Source organism: Oncorhynchus mykiss, chromosome 17 (genome assembly GCF_013265735.2).
Source record: "Oncorhynchus mykiss isolate Arlee chromosome 17, USDA_OmykA_1.1, whole genome shotgun sequence".
NCBI lineage: Eukaryota > Metazoa > Chordata > Actinopteri > Salmoniformes > Salmonidae > Oncorhynchus > Oncorhynchus mykiss.
Genome location: NC_048581.1, coordinates 54,255,587 through 54,276,030, shown reverse-complemented (window position 1 = coordinate 54,276,030; position 20,444 = coordinate 54,255,587). Strand labels below are relative to the sequence as shown.

The window sequence follows — 20,444 nt, the reverse complement described above, 5'->3', positions numbered from 1 at the left end:
TAATTATGGAGGCTGTTGAATGCATTATTAATTTATTAGGCATTTATAAGCTGCATAGCTTGATATTTTTCATGCAAATAGAAACCCTACAACTATAATATGTTATATACTATAATATATATACTACCTAATATAAATGAATAGTGTTGGTATGAACGAAATACCGCAATGATTTGATATATTTTCCCCCCATAAACAGTAATTGAAGGAAGTACCAAAGGGAGGATCATTTCAAGTGTCACATCACTATTACTACATGATTTGTTCAATGCATTTGATATATTACATTTAGAAATAAAATACAATCATAAGGGCGTATGAGGCACAAGTGTGTGTGTGTGCGCGACTGTGCTGCAGATTGGTACATCTCACAATCTTCTCCACCTTGATCAGCAGCAGCCTGATTTCTTCTTAGGGGGTTCTTTCTGCAACACCAAGCTTCCCTCTTCTTGTCGCGTCTCCTCTCCCAACTGCTTTAGCGTCCTTGAAGCAACACACACCAAATCAATGCTCGACTATTCACAGAGAGTCACTTTCCACAAGCAAAAGAGGACAACAGCCAAATCCACACTACGCATACCAACAACAGCTTCCACATTAAACACCAGTCTGCATGTCTTACCTTGCCAGCGTTTCCATAGACAGAGTCACATTGTCACCTGTGGCAGCACTACACTCCATGAAGAGCATGCCGTACCCCTGTAAGAGTGACATCAATAATAGTATTGTACTTATGATGAATTATTTAAATCCTGTTTTGGTACACACCTCAATTTCAGCACCAGCTACAAAACTGTAAAATACCCATTTAGAACACATCCCTTACCACATATTAATCCTACAGCCCAGTTGCCCAAATTCTGGCTGTTCAAGTTACCGGTAACATACCGTTGCCAGGTTTTCCCCTTCACGAGTGTGAACCTCTCGTTCTAGATCAGCACAATCGGCCTTGTTCCCAAGAAGTATAACGATGACGTCATCTGGGGCCCCTTCCTACAAAATACAAAGTTAATGACAGCACAATGGATACCAATGGAAAAAAACAGTGAATCCTGCAAAACAATTGTTTGTGTTGTTACATAGTTGTTCTTTGCTTCTAAAAATGAAAGGCATGATTTAAATGCCCCCTACCTGAACGCAGTTGACCCAGTAGCGGATGTCACAGAAGCTCTGAGAGGAAGTGATGTCATACATCAGCACTAGACCCTGGGCTCTGTGGAACACCTGCCTGGTGATACTGTGATACCTGGGGAAGACAGTAAATAATAATATGTTACAATAGTCTAATATAAATGTAATTATATACTGACAAATAAAACACACACGATGGGTTCAAATAAGAACAGAGGAACAGATTCTGTATCTAATGCATGATGTACAACGACCAACTGTGATGAACTTAGGGCTAGTGTCACCTTTCTTGACCTGCAGTGTCCCATAACTGTAAAGTCACTGGGCTGCCATCCACTGTCACAGGCTGTATACAGGTATCAATACCTGCTCGGAACAGAAACAAACAAACAGGAATCCAGACGAATGAGCAGCACAGTAACATTGTACCATGGTGCTTGTTTCTTCACACAACATGGAAGGGCATGGTGCCAAACATACAAATAGGATAATGATACTCACCAATGGTAGCATAGTGGTCCATACAGAACTCGCCACTTTGGAAGCGCTTCATGAAGGACGTTTTGCCCACACTGCTGTTTCCAACCATCACCACGTTGTAGGGGTTTGATCGAGAGCCATTGCTTCCTAAGGTACCTGGAGGCAAGGGGATCAGAGAGACTGGTCTATTACAGTCACTATCACTTCTCTGATCTCACTCAAAGTCAAGCGGAGCAAAGGGCCTCAACAACGCATCTCCAGCAAATTAATTCTAGGTCAATTTACTTACTCAAGACTAACCTTATACCCCGTGTACCCCCCTCAATGCTGCAATTCTATTCTTACCAGATGGTTGTTTCTTCTTCTCTCTGGTGACCGGGCTCTTCTCCACACGCTCTGCCTTTTCTTGACCTCTTTTATTCCCATGGCCTGGCTGGGGAGCTGCAGCCACTTGTTCAGACCCTCCTCCACTCAAAGTAGCGCTTGAGGGAACAACCTTAGACAAATAGAAAAAGTTCTAAAAAATAAAAGGATATGCTAATCTCTTCAACGTGAAATGTGTGATACTGTTGTGTGTTCAATATTCTACATACTACCTGGTATACACGGTTCGTAAAACATTTAAATGTAAAAAATTAGATGTTTAACATAGTGGGGCAAAAAAGTATTAGTCACCAATTGTGCAAGTTCTCCCACTTAAAAAGATGAGGCCTGTAATTTCCATCAAAGGTACACTTCAACTATGACAGACAAAATGAGAAAAAAAAATCCAGAAAATCACATTGTAGGATGTTTAATGAGTTTATTTGCAAATTATGGTGGAAAATAAGTATTTGGTCACCTACAAGCAAGATTTATGGCTCTCACAGACCTGTAACAACTTCTTTAAGAGGCTCCTCTGTCCTCCACTCATTACCTGTATTAATGGCACCTGTTTGAACTTGTTATCAGTATAAAAAGACAACTCTCCACAACCTCAAACAGTCACACTCCACACTCCACTATGGCCAAGACCAAAGAGCTGTCAAAGGACACCAGAAACAAAATTGTAGACCTGCACCAGGCTGGGAAGACTGAATCTGCAATAGGTAAGCAGCTTGGTTTGAAGAAATCAACGGTGGGAGCAATTATTAGGAAATGGAAGACATACAAAACCACTGAATCTCCCTCGATCTGGGGCTCCACGCAAGATCTCACCCCGTGGGGTCAAAATGATCACAAGAACAGTGAGCAAAAATCCCAGAACCACACGGGGGGACCTAGTGAATGACCTGCAGAGAGCTGGGACCAGAGTAACAAAGCCTACCATCAGTAACACACTACGCCGCCAGGGACTCAAATCCTGCAGTGCCAGACGTGTCTCCCTGCTTAAGCCAGTACATGTCCAGGCCCATCTGAAGTTTGCTGGTTCCTCTTTAGGTTTCTTCCTAGGTTTTGGCCTTTCTAGGGAGTTTTTCCTAGCCACCGTGCTTCTACACCTGCATTGCTTGCTGTTTGGGGATTTAGGCTGGGTTTCTGTACAGCACTTTGAGATATCACCTGATGTACGAAGGGCTATATAAATAGATTTGATTTGCTAGAGAGAATTTGGATGATCCAGAAGAAGATTGGGAGAATTCATCTGACTATATGACAACCAAAATAGAACTTCTTGGTAAAAACTCAACTCGTCGTGTTTGGAGGACAAAGAATGCTGAGTTACATTCAAAGAACACCATACCTACTGTGAAGCATGGGGGTGGAAACATCATGCTTTGGGGCTGTTTTTCTGCAAAGGGACCAGGACAACTGATCCGTGTAAAGGAAAGAATGAATGGGGCCATGTATTGTGAGATTTTGAGTGAAAACCTCCTTCCATCAGCAAGGGCATTGAAGATGAAACGTGGCTGGGTCTTTCAGCATGACAATGATCCCAAACACACCGCCCGGGCAATGAAGGAGTGGCTTCGTAAGAAGCATTTCAAGGTCCTGGAGTGGCCTAGCCAGTCTCCAGAACTCAACCCCATAGAAAATCTTTGGAGGGAGTTGAAAGTCCGTGTTGCCCAGCAACATCCCCAAAACATCACTGCTCTAGAGATCTGCATGGAGGAATGGGCCAAAATAACAGCAACAGTGTGTGACAACCTTGTGAAAACATTTCACTTCTGTCATTGCCAACAAAGGGTATATAACAAAGTATTGAGAAACTTTTATTGACCAAATACTTATTTTCCACCATCATTTGCAAATAAATTCATTAACAATCCTACAATGTGATTTTCTGGATTTTTGTCCCTCATTTTGTCTGTCGGGGCGGCAGGGTAGCCTAGTGGTTAGAGCGTTGGACTAGTAACCGGAAGGTTGCGAGTTCAAACCCCCGAGCTGACAAGGTACAAATCTGTCGTTCTGCCCCTGAACAGGCAGTTAACCCACTGTTCCCAGGCCGTCATTGAAAATAAGAATTTGTTCTTAACTGACTTGCCTGGTTAAATAAAGGTAAAATAAAAAATAAATAAAAAATAGTTGAAGTGTACCTATGATGAAAATTACAGGCCTCATCTTTTTAAGTGGGAGAACTTGCACAATTGGTGGCTGACTAAATACTTTTTTGCCCCACTGTACGTGCCTTCAGAATGTATTCACACCCTTTGACTTTTTCCAGGTTTTGTTGCGTTACACCCTGAATTTAAAACAGAGCAGGTTGAAGTTTCTATTGTGTTATTGAATGACTCAAAATCCTCTGTGATGGTCGAAGCATCTGACTCAAAGAAATGATCTGACAAATGCCCAGAGCTGGGAAATGTGAAGGACACCACCTCAGCATGCTCACTTTCCTGCCTCCTCTCTTCCTGTTTCTTCCACTCCTGTGTTATTGGCTTACACACAATACTCCATAATGTGAAAGTGGAATTGTGTTTTTAGAAATGTTCACTGATTAATAAAAAATAAAAAGCTGAAGTGTCTTGAATCATTAACTATTCAACCCCTTTGTTATGGAAAGCCTTTTTTTTGTCCCATCGCTGCAACGCACTCAGGAGAAGCAAAGGTCGACATTGTCATTTAGGTTAGTATTGTGCAGTAACAGAGTGAAAAGGAAGGCTGTACAGAATAAAAACATATTCCAATAAGGCACTAAAGTAAAACTGTGATAGAGAAATTATTTTATGTCCTGAACACAAAGCTTTATGTTTGGGACAAATCCAACACAACCCCACTGACTACTACTCTTCATATTTTCAAGCATGGTGGTGGTTGCATCATGTTATGGGTATACTTGTCATCGGCAAGAACTGAGGTTTTTTTTAGGATAAAAAGAAATGGAATAGAGCTAAGCCCAAGCAAAATCCTAGAGGGAAAACCTGGTTCAGTCTGCTTTCCAACAGACACGGAGACAAATTCACTTTTCAGCCGGACAATAACCTAAAACACAAGGCCAAACATACACTGGAGTTTCTGACCAAGACGACATTTAAATGTTACTGAGTGGAGTAGTTAAAGTTGACTTAAATTGTCTTGAAATTCTAATGGCAAGACTTGAAAATGTCTGTCTTGCAACGATTAACAACCAACTAGACAGAGCATGAAGAATTTAAAAAATAATAATGTGCAAATATTGTACAATCCAGGTGAGCAAAGCTTATGCTGACCAGAACGTCTGCGTGTGCCATCGCGCACATGTTGATTCGTCCACCCACACCAAATGCAATCAGGACACGCAGGTTGAAATATCAAAATTAACTCTGAACCAACTACATTCATTTGGGGACATTTGGTGACAAACTTTAAGGTGCATTACCACCACCAACTGGACCTCAATTCATATTTCAATCACCCAGGTGGGTAAATGCTCCTAAAAATCAATGAGGAGATGGGAGAGGCAGGTCTGACAGCGTGTCAAGCCTCACAAATAGAACCAAGTTCTATATTAGCGCCTGGCTACGCACGAGCAGTGTGGGTGCGGTGATTGAATAACATGTATACATTTATTTTGCAAAGTGTGCACTGCAATATAAATGTACACATATGTTATTCAATCACCCCACTGCTCGTGCTAATCTGCGTAGCCAGACGCTAACATAGAACTTGGTTAAATTTGTGAGGCTTGACGTGCTGCAAGTCCTGCGAGCGGTCTGGTCAGTAACCAGAAACAATCACAGCTGTAATCATTGCCAAAGGTAATTCTAAAATGTATTGACTCAGGGGTGTGAATACTTATGTAGATATTTCTGCATTTTATTTTCCCAAAAATGTGCAAAAAATCCTAAACCATGTTTTCACTGTCATTATGGGGTCTTGCATGTAGATGGGGGAGGAAAAAAATACCTATTTAATCCATTTTTAATTCAGGCTGTAATGTGGAAAAAGTCAAGGGGTATGAATGCTTTCTGAAGGCACTGCATTTTGAAAGGTTAGGGCCGAGGTCAGACTTACAGCCTATGAACAATTTCCAAGTATATAAAAAAAAAAGACAAAAGGTAGAAGTTGAAACAAGTTCTTCTTTCTGGGGCGGCAGGTAGCCTAGCGTTTAGAGTGTTGAGCCAGTAACCGAAACGTTGCTGGATCGAATCCCCGAGCTGACAAGGTAAAAATCTGTCATTCTGCCCCTGAACCAGGCAGTTAACCCACTGTTCTTTATTATAACATTTTTCAAGAATGAGAATCATTTGTAAGGAATGCCACAGTACCTCTATGAATATTGTCTCCTTCTCTGTGCTCTTCCTCTCCTGTTGGTCCTCCAGACTGACAGCTTTAACCCTGCACTCCTCTTGAAATCGTTCCGAAATAACATTGACGTCCGGATCTCCAATGGCTTCCTCTCTAACCTCTTCCCCCGTTACCTTTTCTCCGGTCTCCTGCTTTTCTTCCTCTGAGTGGAGTCCACCTGGTGTCCGACGGGTAGAGCCCATCTTTCTTCTCTTCCCTGTAGCTTTGGATTGATTAACATCCTTGTGAGATTGGGAACTCAGAGAGAGAGATAATTTCGAAGGAAGACTTGGGCTTGGTGTTGAAAGACGTTCCATGTAAGCAGTTTGGGTGAGGCTATCAGAATCTATACAAACCATATCACCTGACTCTTGGGCTGCTAAACCACAGGAAGTTTGGTTGCTTTCGGTCTCAGCGGCTATTTTCACTTCTATCTCCCCCGCCTCTCTAACTTTAAGCTCTACAAACTCAGACTTTTCTACGGCAGATTCTCCTTCTACTATGGTCTCTGTCACCTGCCCCACTGTCACCTTTTCTAGAAGTTCCTCAAGCTCATTCTTTTCTATGCTAGACTCAATTTCTACTGCTATCATGACTGCTCCTACATCTTCTAGAACCTCTGTGTCTTTTTCATCCTCCTTTCCCTCGGTTCTCTCCTCTCCTTGTCTATCTCGAGGAGCCCTGCGAGTGGAACCCATCTTCCTTTTTCTCCGTGGGGTGCCTGCCGTTTCTTTCGGACCAAGAAAACTCTGCAGTGAGGGGGGATCTGGAGGGGAGTCCGTGTTCTCTCTTGATTCACAGAGTGTTACCTCCAATGATGTTTCTTCGTGTTGCAAACCAGAGACATTAGGATTTGAGTTCAGTGTGTCATTGGTCAGGTAGGACTCTACAGTGGGAAAATCAGGGTTGTGAAGAGTTTGGCTACTATCAGTCAACTCAGATTCACTTTGAAGAATGAGTTGTGTTGCCATGGATTCATCATTTACGATTGACTGTCTCTTACTTTCTATTTGGTTACCATCCATTCGTCCTTTTTGATTTAAAGTACTGACAGAAAAGCTGCGGTCAGTCAGGACTTTCTCATCTCTTTTTTCTCCTTTGTTCTTCTCTTTACCAGCTCCATCCTTTGATTCCATCAACATTTCAAACTCCATGTCCTCTCCCTTGTCTTCTATCACCTCAGTTTTTTTTATTTCTTCTTGTTTTTCCTCTGTGCCCCCTTCTCTTTGTGCAGGATGCCTGCGAGTCGACCCCATCTTTCTCCTCCTGCTTGGAGAGGAACTCTGATTGGAGTGAACACTCTGCAGTAAGGGTGGTTTGAGAAAGGAGTTGGTGCTTTCATCTGAGTATGAAGCATGGACGAGTTGACTAGCAGAGATATTAGGATCAGTGCTCAAAGGCTCATCTGTTTGGAGGGGCTCTGTTGTGAGAGTTGCGCCATCATACGTAATTTGGCTGCCAACACCCACTTCCTTTACAAGCAGCACGTGATCACTAACTTCCCCGTCGCTGAGTAAAATGACTGATGTGTCCAGTCCGCTTGTGGTATTGGAGTCAGTGTTTGCATCCTCCTCATTCCCTTGAATACTCTGCAGTAATAGTGGGTTGAGAATGAGAAAGGGGTTAGTGATTTCCACACATGGAGTATGGATGAGTTGACTAGGAGAGATATTGGGACCAGTGCTCAAGGTGTCATCGGACTCTATTGTAAGAGCATGCTTATATATTATTTGGCTGCAGTCACTCACTTCAGAATCATTCCCAAGCAACGTATAATCACCAACTTCCTCCTCGCTGAGAAAAGGGTCTTCTGATTGGAGGCCTTCAGTATTGAACTGGAACAATGGGTCAACTATGTGAGCCATGCTAGCTTCACTGTTGCTCTCAGTTTCTATGTGGTCAGTTTCTATAAATACAGTAGCTCTGTTGTCTTTGTTATACAATTGATCATCAATACCAAATGAATAGATGACATGGTCAAAAGGGGTTGGTTCAATCAGAACATCCTCTCCTTTCTCATCATCTGCTCTATGCTCCGGTTCCAATAACATCAGTGGCTTTTCCAGTGTTTTAACACCGAATCCTTCCACTGTTCCCATGTCCCATTCTAACTGCTCTCCTATCGCTTCTATGTTTTCTGTGTCTTCCTCTGTTTGGAAATTCCCCTTTCCCATCTGCTCGCCTTCCTTCTCATCTCCACTGGCGCTGCCTTTAGGCTCCATAGACATTTCACACTCGGTCTCGTCGATGCCACACACTTGTTCTTTTCCCACGATGGCCTCTTCACCCTCACCATAAAGATACCGATATTTACGTATCTTACTCTCTCCATGTTCTTCCACCCTGCGAGTGGAACCCATCTTTCTTCTTCTCCCTGGAAAGCTGGATCCTGTGTGAGCACGTTCGTCGTGACCGAAAGAGCTATCCGAGGGGGTTGATTTTAAAAAGGAGGTAATATCCTCACTTCGCTCAGGTTGATAGCTTTCTACATTGTCTAGTTGTCTAAAATGAGGTCTATATGCCAGTACTATATTTTCTTCAACTATCAGATCAACAAAGTCCTCTGCTTCATCTCTTTGGTGCAATGCTTCCCGATTGCCTGGTCCAATAGAGTTAATATCTTGGACTTTGGACTCATTTAGATCAGGTTGAAGTTTCTCTTCACCTTCTCCACTTTGGAGGACTATTGTGTTACTGAATGACTCAAAATCTTCTGTGATGGTTGAAGCGTCTGACTCAAGGAATTGATCTGATGAATGCCTAGCAATGTTTAATGTGGATGACTCCGCCTCAGCATGCTCACTTTCCTGCCTCCCCTCTTCCGGTTTCTTCCAGTCCTCTGCTATGGGTTCAGCAGCGAATCCTTGAACAGCTTGCAATGCAAGGTCAAGAGACAGATGGGGGAGTGAGTCGGTTCCAGGAGTATCTTGAAGCAATTCACTCCTATAACTAGCCACAGCTTCACTACTAGGTTCAGTATCCTCACCAACTTCCTCTTTACATTTGTCATCTGATTCGTTGGGTGTGTTAGAAGCAAACAAAAGAAACTCACGTTGACTTCTGCTCTCAGTGTCCATTTCAATTTTGTTTGGTCCCAGGAGCCCTTGAGTGTTGCTGTGGGACTCAACCACAACGGATGCCTGAAGTTCTAAGGATGTTTCGGTGTCTCCAGTTTCGTCATGTTGTTTCTCCCCAAAGTCTGTCTCTTCTCGGTTGCCTTTATTCCTACGAGTAGACCCCATTTTCTTCCTCTTCCCTGCAGTGTCAGGTGATTGTAGCAGATATGGGTTTCCAGGTTGAGACAGCTGTGACTCTGCGAGGTCATTTAGTGATGGATTAACATCTTCCATGAATTGTGGTGTTATTGAATATAAGCCCGTCGATGAGAAAAGGTCTGTTTGTATGGTTAACGGAACCGAATCAGCCCCAACTCCTTTCCTTTGAGCTGACGACATTTCGGACTCATCGTTCTTAGTCTCATTTTCATCTTGATTCCGAGGGCGTCTTCGTGACGACCCCATTTTCACTTTTCTTGATTTCTTGTCAGACATGGTTCTTCCTATATCACCACACAGATGGTAGGTTGTTAATCCTTAAATCTTGCTGGAATTAAAAAAGGCTTCCAGTTATGATATGCTCTTTGCATCTTTTACACAATACAATTAACTTATTGTGAAGGCAACACAAATGTTTAGGCACTAAGATGTTTAAGCCGACACTCCCAGTTATGTAAATAATGCATAACTAACACACAAATGTTATCTGAAAAATTATTTAACTCAAAGCCAAGATTAGACACGATATTCACAAAAGCTAAGGCGAATACACATTTACATTAAATGCACCAGCTAATAATCACAGCAGGGTTATCAATTACATGTAAGTTATGCAAACAATAGGTTTGCAACTACCCCCCATTTTAAAACTGTATGATGAATAATTTCCTGTTTCCAGTGTCAACAACACCCCAGAGAGTGTCACACAGAACAGTCCCTCTAGACATCCGCATTGCCTCACGACTTTCAACTGCTCCGGCTTATCGCCTAGGATCTGGTTTTAAGTTACACTAATAAGAAAAGATTTTTAAAATGCAGATGAAAGTGACTACTCACAATTCTCAAATTCAAACGTCCTTTTTAAAAAGGTGGAGATTTGCAGACATGAGTAAATGTAGATGCTGGTGTTTTCATTGCTGAAACCATGTCATCACAAATGTATTTACAAGAATTGTAGTCATTAGTGTAATACCTAATCTTTTGAAATCTTCCAATGCAAATTAACCTGACATACGCCTTCCACCAACAACCACAATACTTTATGCACTCACCTCCAGAATCCACTTGTGACTTCTACCTTCAGATGAGAAGTTCAGGAAATCCTTTAAAAACGTCTCCAAAAAAACACTGTATGATGTCAAGTCCTAGCTAGTATAGCATGCCAGGTTTAACTCTTCTGTTGAAACCGTTTCCGATTTCAGCAACTGTGACCAAAGACTTCCTGTGTAATTGAGACTAGCTCTTATGTCGAAACAAACTGAACTGCGCAAACATCCTTGAGCAAAAAGGATCCTTCCTGAAACTGCTAAACTAATAGCTTTGAGGCAGTTCTGGTCATGAGAACTTCACTGTGAATACGTTATGGCGAAGTTTAAAAAAAACCACAATTTCTTACAGTTACCAACCAATAGTGATGTATTTACACATCATCACACACGGGCCTATTACCCTTCATGGTTAAACTGCCGTTATGATTACAGTAAATCCTGGATGGGTGAAAGGGATTATCAGTCAGATTTTGTTTAACCAAATACAGCTCTGAATTAGCAGTGGTCATTGTTTCCCAGCCCTATTTCACTATGATTTAAGGGATTGCAAGTTATCCAACTTAGAATAAATTGAAAAGACATACATTTGCAATGCAGACGGAGCTACCCAAATCTTTCAATCTGTGACTCAGATTTTCATCCCGAGTCACAAATTTCCATCTTAAGAACAATTGAATGACTAAGCTTTGATTTACACATCAATCGCTCCATCTCCCATCCAAGAATCTAGCATTCAGTGAGCCACAATCAAAAGTAAATTAAACATAACTCAAAACAATCCAAAAAGTTATACCCAGGGAAACCTGTTACCAAATGTTTAATTCAATCACTTCAAACAGTTTAACAGAAACAAATACAAAGTAGTTGAGTTACCACATTCTACTCAACATGCAGTGTGACAGCTACTTCCTGTATGAATTCTACTTCAGAATTTATGGGGGAAATAATTGCCAAGTGGACTGAAAACATCTTTCTAAATCAATCCTTTAACTCATTTGACAATGCGGCATGTAAATTTAAACAAATTAAAACAGGACACATTTGGTAAAATAAAGACAGTAATTTGTGAATGATACAGTTTGCAAAGACGGAATTGTTTCAAAGATGGATAGACACGGCCGTTTCACTTCATAAAAAAAAAGGAAGAAAGAAAAAACAAATCTAAAAGATTATTTAAAAATGAAACGCACTCATCCAAAACCTGATTCAATACAAGAGACATCCTCAGGGTTGGACTTCAGACTGTCACTCACTTTCTCTCCGTGGTCCTAGAGCGGCTGGGGGAAAAACAAGGATCAGAAACAATAATAACTTGCACTACAATCCAATGTCCACAGCCCTCCAAATACAGTGGGGTCCGAAATTATTGACACCCTTGATAAAGACGAGCAAAAATGACTGCGTAATGACTGATGGACGTCCAGTATTGTGCATACTAGGGCTGACCCAATTTAGTCGACTTCGCGATTGCTTGGTCAAAAACTGTTGGTCGACCGAGATTTCTGTAGGCGAGCAGTCAAATAGATTTTTTTGTTGCTATGTGCATAACAGCGAGGTTAACCAGCATATTGGTGAACAATTTTTTACTTTACCTTTATTTACCTAGGCAAGTCAGTTAAGAACAAATTCTTATTTTCAATGACGGCCTAGAAACAGTGGGTTAACTGCCTTGTTCAGGGGCAGAACGACAATTTCTTATTTATTTTTTTAACCTTGACAGCTCGGGGATTTGATCTTGCAACCTTTCGGTTACAAGTCCAATGCGCTAACCACTAGGCTACCTGCCACCCAACAATGCGGCGGAGGCAGCAGCGGAGTAAAAAGACGAGGAAACAGCCCTTAATTGTCTAAGAAAACTGATTACAGAAGATACCAACTTAATTAGGTCCATAATCAATAGCCTAACTGTTAGCAGGCTTCTTATAGTCGTGGCCCTGTATAACCACCATGGTGTTGTAGGTCTAAGAGCGCTTCCTGTTTAGTCTTAATACCGTAACTTACATAGGCCTATATTTCATAGCAATCATTATTCGTTAATTTCATCACATTTCAAAGCATGAATGGCTCGTATGCCATCAAGCATTTGCTTTAAAATTAAATAAAAAGGGAGCTTTGGATAATTAGCCTAAACAATAAATAAACCGCAATTCATGCAACTGTTTTTAGTCGCTGCTGTAATAAAGGCTTTAAAATATTATATATATATATATATATATATATATATATATATATATATATATATATATATATATATATATATATATATATATATATATATATATATATATATATATATATATATATATATATATATATATATATATATATATATAAATAATTTTTTACATTTTATTTTCTTGTTCGAACAGACTGGAACATTTATCATTTACTTAATGTTGTTTACACGGTTCCAAATGGTCTTTGGAAATAGATTAATCTAACAGCACCTGTTTGGCAAACAATACACACGCAGCACTTGCTCCTACACCCTAATTTTTCTTGATTTCCAGTAGTTTCTACAATTAAGTCAAATGTTTGTCATACCTCAACTTCCTTTTTCCCTCCTGAGCAACCAGTAAACATTTGCGTTTCTAGTTTCCCCCCCGCGCCCATTTTGCTGTTGCGGTGTTCGGACTTTGTTATAACTAATTTATTGATGTGATGATGTGCTATAGGCGAGGCCCTATTGGTGACGTGCATGCAATGCATACATGTTTCACGTAAAGAGAGCAAGGGTTAAAGGAATATGGAATATTTTTCCTAAACAAATTAGCTATTTGGGTAACAGCACTTTTCAGTCAGAAACAAGAAACGAACGTGCTCTAATTATGTTGCAGCTTCAGCCCGGACAACACTGTGCTACCTGTGAGTGCCTGTGACGTTCGCCAGTCACAGGCACTCACGGTTTTATTATGTTTGTACACCGCGTGGCCAAGCTCAGTGCATATAGATCATTTTATTCAAACAGATTGGGTTTTTGGCTAAAATGTCCTGGTACTGGGTAAAGTTCACAATGCTCTTGAATGGCCATCTCAGTCTCCAGACTTGAAACCCATTGAAAACCTGTAGTTTGAATTGCAGACTGCAGCCCATAAGAGCAGACAAAGGCGCTGGAAGGACTCTGTATGTAGGAACGGTCTAAGATTCCTTCTAACGTGTTAACCAACTCATAAAACATTTCTGAAAAAGGCTCAGTGGCATCATCCTCACTAGGTGAGGTATTGAAAGGAAATTAAAACAGGGGTGTCGATAATTGACAACTTTTTTTATTACTTGTTAAACAAAATCTATTTACGTGCAATTGTATTAATATAATTTACAACAATTTTAGAGCGTAGCGCATCAAAATTATTTTATAGCCATTTTTGTGCATCTTCATCAAGGGTGTCAATAACCCCACTGCACCTGTCCATATAGGAAGACGCCCGTGGATAAACAAAGACAAGAAACAGACGCCATTTAACGTCATGAACGCACACTTACCTCCGGGACCTTGAGAAGGATCTTGAAGGTTTATGGTTCCTGTCTCTGGAGATAGACCTATCTCTTCTTCTGTCTCGTGACGGAGACCTAGAGAAGAACAAGTCAATTAGAGTGCGTTTCCCGATGTACTCACATGTATTCACACGGTCAGAAATATTACATTTGAACAGTGGTCACTTTAAGCTATAGAGCATCGATTAGTATTGACCACGTCAGAGCCATGTATAAACATTTTATAACAGGCGGCAGTGGGTTCTTTAGATTGGGAGGGCCGAACATTTTTGGAGTAACATATGGAGTAACAAATGTTGGTATCATAAGTACCATGTTGTTTTGGGTTTGTGATATAACCGGTATACTGTGCAACACTATTAGACAGGAAATAATTCCTTAGTCTAGATAGGCTCAGAAATGTGACAAGTCACTCAGCAAATGTAGCATCTGAAACCTGACACAGCCCTGCTGGTAGAGCAGGAGTGGAGAGATGGGGCTTTCTTGCACTATAAGACACGGGACCCTACAACATTCATAAAGAGCTTTGTACACCAAAACGCCCAGCCCAGAACCGCTCAAAGTCCCCTAAATAGGGAACTTAACATTATGATGTAAAAATGTTTTTAACCCAAACTATTGCTAATGGTGAACTTTAACAACCAAAATCAAATCTATAGTAAGCCCTGTTCAGCAGGTATAGCCAGATAAGTGTTTATTCCAGTAAAACACCATTTAACAATTACAGAGACAACAACCTAGCAAATTGCACAGGTTCTCACTCAACTAATAAAGCCTAATATCACGCAAGCCATTTTAGCATTTGAATGCTGAAGGTGCCGAGCAGATGTGCACGATCAGGAACAGGCCGACTAACTCATGTTGGTCAGCACGTAAAGCTGGGCACAGTGCAGTTTGACTAGGTTACTGATATTGCCGGGGGTTGTTCGGCATGCAAAATGACTTGTAGATCAATGACTGGCAAGAGTTACATGCAGTTTGCCACTAAAGTAGAGGATGCGTTAGTGGTCAGTCACAAAAGATGAGGTATTTTCAGAAGGTGGAAATAATGTAATATGAACTTGTATTTTAAAATCATGGACCGATGCAGATTGGTGAATCTTTGCATCCCTACTAGTTAGATAGCTACCACAAATCTTTTAACTTCTTGGTGACAGGGGGGCAGTATTGAGTAGCTTGGATGAATAAGGTGCCCAGAGTAAACTGCCTGCTACTCTGTCCCAGATGCTAATATATGCATATTATTAGTAGTATTGGAGAGAAAACACTGACGTTTCTAAAATTGTTTGAATTATGTCTGTGAGTATAACAGAACTCATATGGCAGGTGAAAACCTGAGAAAAATCCAACCAGGAAGTGGGAAATCTGAGGCTTGTAGTTTCAGCTCTTTGCCATTCCAATATACAGTGTAAATGGGGTCATATTGCACTTCCTAAGGCTTCCACTAGATGTCAACAGTCTTTAGAACTTTGTTTGAGGCTTCTACTGTGAAGTGGGGGCGAATGAGAGGGGATTGGCCAGGTGACCGGCAGAGTGCCACAGGAGTGCCACGGGAGAGTTCTCATTCCATTGCTTTTCTACAGACATAGGAATTCTCCGGTTGGAACATTATTGAAAATTTATGATAAAAACATCCTAAAGATTGATTTTATACTTAGTTTGACAAGTTTCTAAGGGCTGTAACGGAACTTTTTGAACTTTTCGTCCGACTGGACCTGCACGTGCGTTTGGATTTGTTTACCAAACGCCCTAACAAAAGAAGCTATTTGGACATAAATTATATACTTTATCAAACATTTATTGTGGAACTGGGATTCCTGGAAGTGCATTCTGATGAAGATCATCAAAGGTAAGTGAATATTGATAATGCTATTTCTGACTAATGTTGACTACACAATATGGCGGATATCTTTTTGGCTGCTTTGTCATCTGAACGCTGTACTCAGATTATTGCATGGTTTGCTTTTTCCATAAAGTTCTTGAAATCTGACACAGCAGTTGCATTAAGGAGAACTATATCTCTAATGCCACATGTAACACTTGTATTTTCATCAACATTTATGATGAATATGTCTGTAAATTGATGTGGCTCTGCAAAATCACTGCATGTTTTAGAACTACTGAACGTAATGTAAAATTATATTTTTTTTATATAAATATGCACAAAACATACATGTATTGTGTAACATGAAGTCCTATGAGTGTCATCTGATGAAGATCAAAGGTTAGTGATTATTTTCTCTCTATTTGTGACTCCTCTCTTTGGCTGGAAAATGGCTGTGTTTTTCTGTGAGTTGGTGGTGACCTAACAATCATTTGTGGTGCTTTCGCTGTAAAGCCTTTTTGAAATCAGACACTGTGGCTGGATTAACAAGAATTTTATCTTTAAATTGTGTAAAATACTTGTATGCTTGAGGAATTTTAATTATGAGATTTCTGTTGTTTTGAATTTGGCGCCCTGCACTTTCACTGGCTGTTGGCGAGGTTGGACGCTACCGTCCCACATATCCCAGACAGGTTAAGGTGTGGAGGCTGGGCAAAGAGGAACACTATGGAGAATGTAGTAGAGGCATTTACGCTCACCTGCTGCGACTGCGGCTGAAGCTCCTCCTCCTAGGAGAGCTGGACGGAGAAGGAAAAACTGTTTTAATACTGGGTATTATTGCATCAATAACACCTGTCAAACATGACATTCCTTATTCCTGAAGAAGCATCATTCCAATCATTACACAATACCACACACAGCCTTCCTCTTTCTGCAGACGGAACAGATCAGGGGATCCTCTGCACCCCTGCTAGAGGACAGAATGCCTGGACAACCAACTGAGGTCAAAATGAGACCTCTTATAAACTCAGGAGACCGGGGAAGTTTAAATGAACACAAGCATATAAACAAAGTGAGACAATGAATTAGAAGCTATAAAATACAAGTATGCAGACTTAAAAGCTACATACCTGTACTGTTTGTTGTACAAACAAAGGGCACATTTCTTAAATCACTACCAATATTGGTCCTCATAAATGGTAATACAGTTAATGCTAACCAGGACAGCTCCAAGACCCCACAACTTTTGAGTTTAAAAGCTTTATTTGTAATCTATGAGAGGGAGATTCTAAATGATAATAATTGTACTCACAAGTTGTTTGAAACTAAATTCAAGCCACACTTTCTATGACTGCCAATTGCATATTGTCAAGCAGCTGTTAAACCAAACCTGTGGTAAGCATGACACTACAAAAAGCAGGAGAAAAGCAACTTACTATTTTTGGGGGTTTGGACACAAGATAGAAATGACGCAAGGAAGTCAGACTGATGGCGAGGGAGGTAGAATTTGCAGAGAGGATTTGCCACATGTTGCAAATGTTGGAGTTATGGAGTTGGTTGGCTGGAGGGGGTACAGTAGTTGTAGATTTTCCCTGTCTTTGTGTGGTTAGCCGGGGCCTGCTGTGCTGCTTGTAGGTAGTTGTGTTGATAATTGGGGAAAGTAGTTAAATCGCTGACTGGTCAGAATTGTGAGGTGGGCTGCGACGCTGACGATTGGGTTAAGGTTGGAGGAGGAGGAGGAAGCTGAGAGCTGCATGCTCAGGAACCAATAGGCTGGAGCGGAACATGACGACTGGCCATGCCTGGGTCATGTGACACGGCACCAGCGAAGCTGATTGGGTGGGGCACAGTGCTGGCGCTGGTCAGTGGTCACATGATGCTGTAAGAGGACTAGTTGACTGACTGTCTCAGAGGGTGGTGAGAAGAGGCATGGTGATGACTCTGCAACGGGGTTCATTTTTATTAATATAGATCGAAGGCAAAAAAACGAAACTGAGAAAATGAAACAAAGCTGACATCCAGATAGCAATTAAATGATCAAACAAGTGCCCCCTTCTTCCGAAATTTGATGGGTGATAAATGTTTATCTTAAAGAATTTACCTTAAATGTATTGCCCAGATCAACAAATGATGCCTGAATTAAACCTTTTGAAATCACCTAAATTTTGACCTGAAAAAGGGACCCAATCCCTCAGATGAGTAAATGATCCTTTCCCAGCTCTGATTGTGTCCATAGTAAAAAAATGGTATAATGTATCACAGCACTAACCAACCTACAGACAGTGCAGGTGTTTGTGTCTACCTGCCAAATCCAGCCCACTAAATTGAAATGATAGGACATATGATACAGTTGGAAGGGATGGAAGGGAGGGTGTGGGGTTGACTGGCAAGGTAGGTAGGTTATAAACACGTGTTGGCCTACATGTTAAAGATAAGTGATAATAAATCTAGGTGAAAGGTGATGTATCATACCGGCGTCTGACAGGCGGGCTCCCACGGCGCCTGCTGCTGTAGTCATCACGTCCAGGGCGACGGCTCCAGGAGGGTGGAGGTCCGCGGCTCCTCGAGCGTTTCTCACCATTGGACAACTCAACTCTCACTCTGCAGCCAGACAGAGTCCTGTTCACATAAAGTAATTGCAGAAGCATACTAGTTAGACTGGAATACAGCATATGACTGACTGTTTTGCTCAAGTAATGAACTGAATTTCCCATTCTTGGTGGACAATAATGTATTTAAGTAGTGGCTTACCTCCCATCCAATTCTCTCACAGCATCAGTTGCATCTCTGGGGTCCTCAAACTCGACAAAGGCAAAGCCTGGGGGGTTCCTCGCCACCCACACACTACGCAGGGGGCCATAATACCCAAACGCCCTCTCCAACTCAGTCTTGTTTCCACTGTTGCCCAAGTTCCCAACATATACCTTACAATCAAGAGGACAATCTCTGAGATGAGCAGGTTCTAAGAGTGAAAGGAAAGAGGAAAATAAGATACCACAAGTACTACATCCAGTCATTCACAATTACATTCATTAGAATTCTACAATTCACATCACTTCCATCAAATTTGTGACAACGCTGTGTTAACTGGCCAAACGCCCCTAACCAAACTACTTTTTAAATATTTTTTTTACATAAAAGAAACGAGACCGGAAAAGAGGTTGGGTGCATATCACGTTAGGTAATTACCTCCCATCTCGAAGGATACTTGTTTCCGTTGAAGGGTTGACAAAATATATAAATCTGGAAGAAAGGAGGGAGACTTGATTAGCATTGATTAGTTAACTATATTGTTAGCTAGCAATTTAACGTGCTTAGCTAGCTACCAACAACGCGATTGTTAAAATGTAACTTAATACGATCGCTAGTTAGTTACAGCTTTAAGTAAATGCATTCATAAATTAGACTGGAAAAACATGTATTGTATTAATCTGGCAGTGCTGCTCATTGTTAGCTTCCATTAGCTAATATTAGCCGTGGATGAGCATTGCGGTTAGCTTAGCAAGATGCTGGCTTTTGTTGACGGTTCAATCGAACTATTCGACTAAAGCAAAACAATTTTACAGTGCATGATGTTTTTAAATCGTAAACGGTTTTCATTCCCACATCCATTAATCACAATTGTACTCGTTACATCTGCGCCAAAGTCTCCCAACACGCTCAGACGATTCTTACCTGCGAGCAGTAGTCTCCACACGGTGTTGGAAAATGGCGTTGAAATGAAATAAATAATCTCGACATCGCGCGGGGTCAGTAAAGTGCTTTACCAGTGGCCTATCGCCCTCTACTGGAGTGGAGTATTATGACTACCTGACCAAGTGTGTTTTTCTTTTAAAAAAAGAGCGGTGTCGAGACCAGATACCTAAATAACATGTATTTATTTATACAATGGTTATTCTTAAGCATACAATGCAGGGTACGTAATATATAGTTTATCCAGCATGGTGTATAATTAAGCAAAACGGCAAGAGGAGGTGTGGTATATGGCCAATATACTGTGTCACGGCTAAGGGCTGTTCTTATGTACCACGCAACGCAGAGTGCCTGGGCACAGTCCTTAGCCATGGTATATTGTCCATATATCACAAACCCCCGAGGTGCCTTATTGCTATAATAAATTGTTTACCAACGTTGCCAGGCAATCAGCATTCAGGACTCAAACCACCAAGTCTATAATTAATCAATAAGGCCCAAGGGGGTGTGGTATTAGATAGAACATCGCTAACCACCTCCGTGTCACCGGCTTCATTACCAAATACATTGCAGACATTATCCCCACAGTGAAGATTCGCTGCTTCCCCAATCAAAAAGCCCTGGATTAAAATTGAGGATTTAGCGCTAAACTAAAGGACAGGGCTACCACTCACAGGGTTATCGTAGCCAACCCTGAAGTTACAGCTGAGGACACGAACAAGAAGTCCTGCTACGACGTCTGCAGAGCCATCAAACAAGTAAAGGGACAATATAGGAACAAGGTGGAATCCTATTAAGCAGGCTCTGACGCCT

At 41.2% G+C, this 20,444-nt stretch overlaps 2 protein-coding genes across 2 annotated transcripts; both read right to left on the bottom strand.

Moving 5' to 3' along the window:
* Positions 1-10: 10 nt before the first annotated feature.
* LOC110494098 lies at positions 11-10,615 on the bottom strand. Its single transcript, XM_021568817.2, has 9 exons — positions 10,407-10,615; positions 6,276-9,897; positions 1,957-2,107; positions 1,633-1,767; positions 1,416-1,497; positions 1,132-1,246; positions 889-993; positions 623-699; positions 11-483 (listed from the first exon to the last, which is right to left on the bottom strand). The coding sequence occupies exons 2-9, from the start codon at positions 9,843-9,845 to the stop codon at positions 390-392; spliced, it is 4,329 nt and encodes a 1,442-aa protein (XP_021424492.2). The 5' UTR covers positions 9,846-9,897; positions 10,407-10,615; the 3' UTR covers positions 11-389.
* An 802-nt stretch (positions 10,616-11,417) lies between these two features.
* Positions 11,418-19,704, bottom strand: LOC110494100 (serine/arginine-rich splicing factor 3). Its single transcript, XM_021568821.2, has 7 exons — positions 19,614-19,704; positions 19,128-19,181; positions 18,690-18,900; positions 18,411-18,557; positions 16,697-16,735; positions 14,102-14,188; positions 11,418-11,895 (listed from the first exon to the last, which is right to left on the bottom strand). Exons 2-7 carry the CDS (start codon positions 19,132-19,134, stop codon positions 11,868-11,870), a joined length of 519 nt encoding a protein of 172 aa, XP_021424496.1. The 5' UTR covers positions 19,135-19,181; positions 19,614-19,704; the 3' UTR covers positions 11,418-11,867.
* Positions 19,705-20,444: the final 740 nt, after the last annotated feature.

Bases quoted from the DNA above. Each gene is read 5' to 3' on its own strand.
- LOC110494098 (XM_021568817.2), bottom strand. From the start codon at position 9,845: ATGTCTGACAAGAAATCAAGAAAAGTGAAAATGGGGTCGTCACGAAGA. The intron at 1,498-1,632 runs GTGAGTATCATT...TGTTCCGAGCAG, and splicing joins GGACCACTATGCTACCATTG to GTATTGATACCTGTATACAG. The intron at 1,247-1,415 runs GTGACACTAGCC...TGTCTTCCCCAG, and splicing joins GACACTGCAGGTCAAGAAAG to GTATCACAGTATCACCAGGC.
- LOC110494100 (XM_021568821.2), bottom strand. The intron at 18,558-18,689 runs GTAAGCCACTAC...TTATGTGAACAG, and splicing joins GTGAGAGAATTGGATGGGAG to GACTCTGTCTGGCTGCAGAG. The intron at 11,896-14,101 runs GTAAGTGTGCGT...TTTTTCCCCCAG, and splicing joins TCCTTCTCAAGGTCCCGGAG to CCGCTCTAGGACCACGGAGA.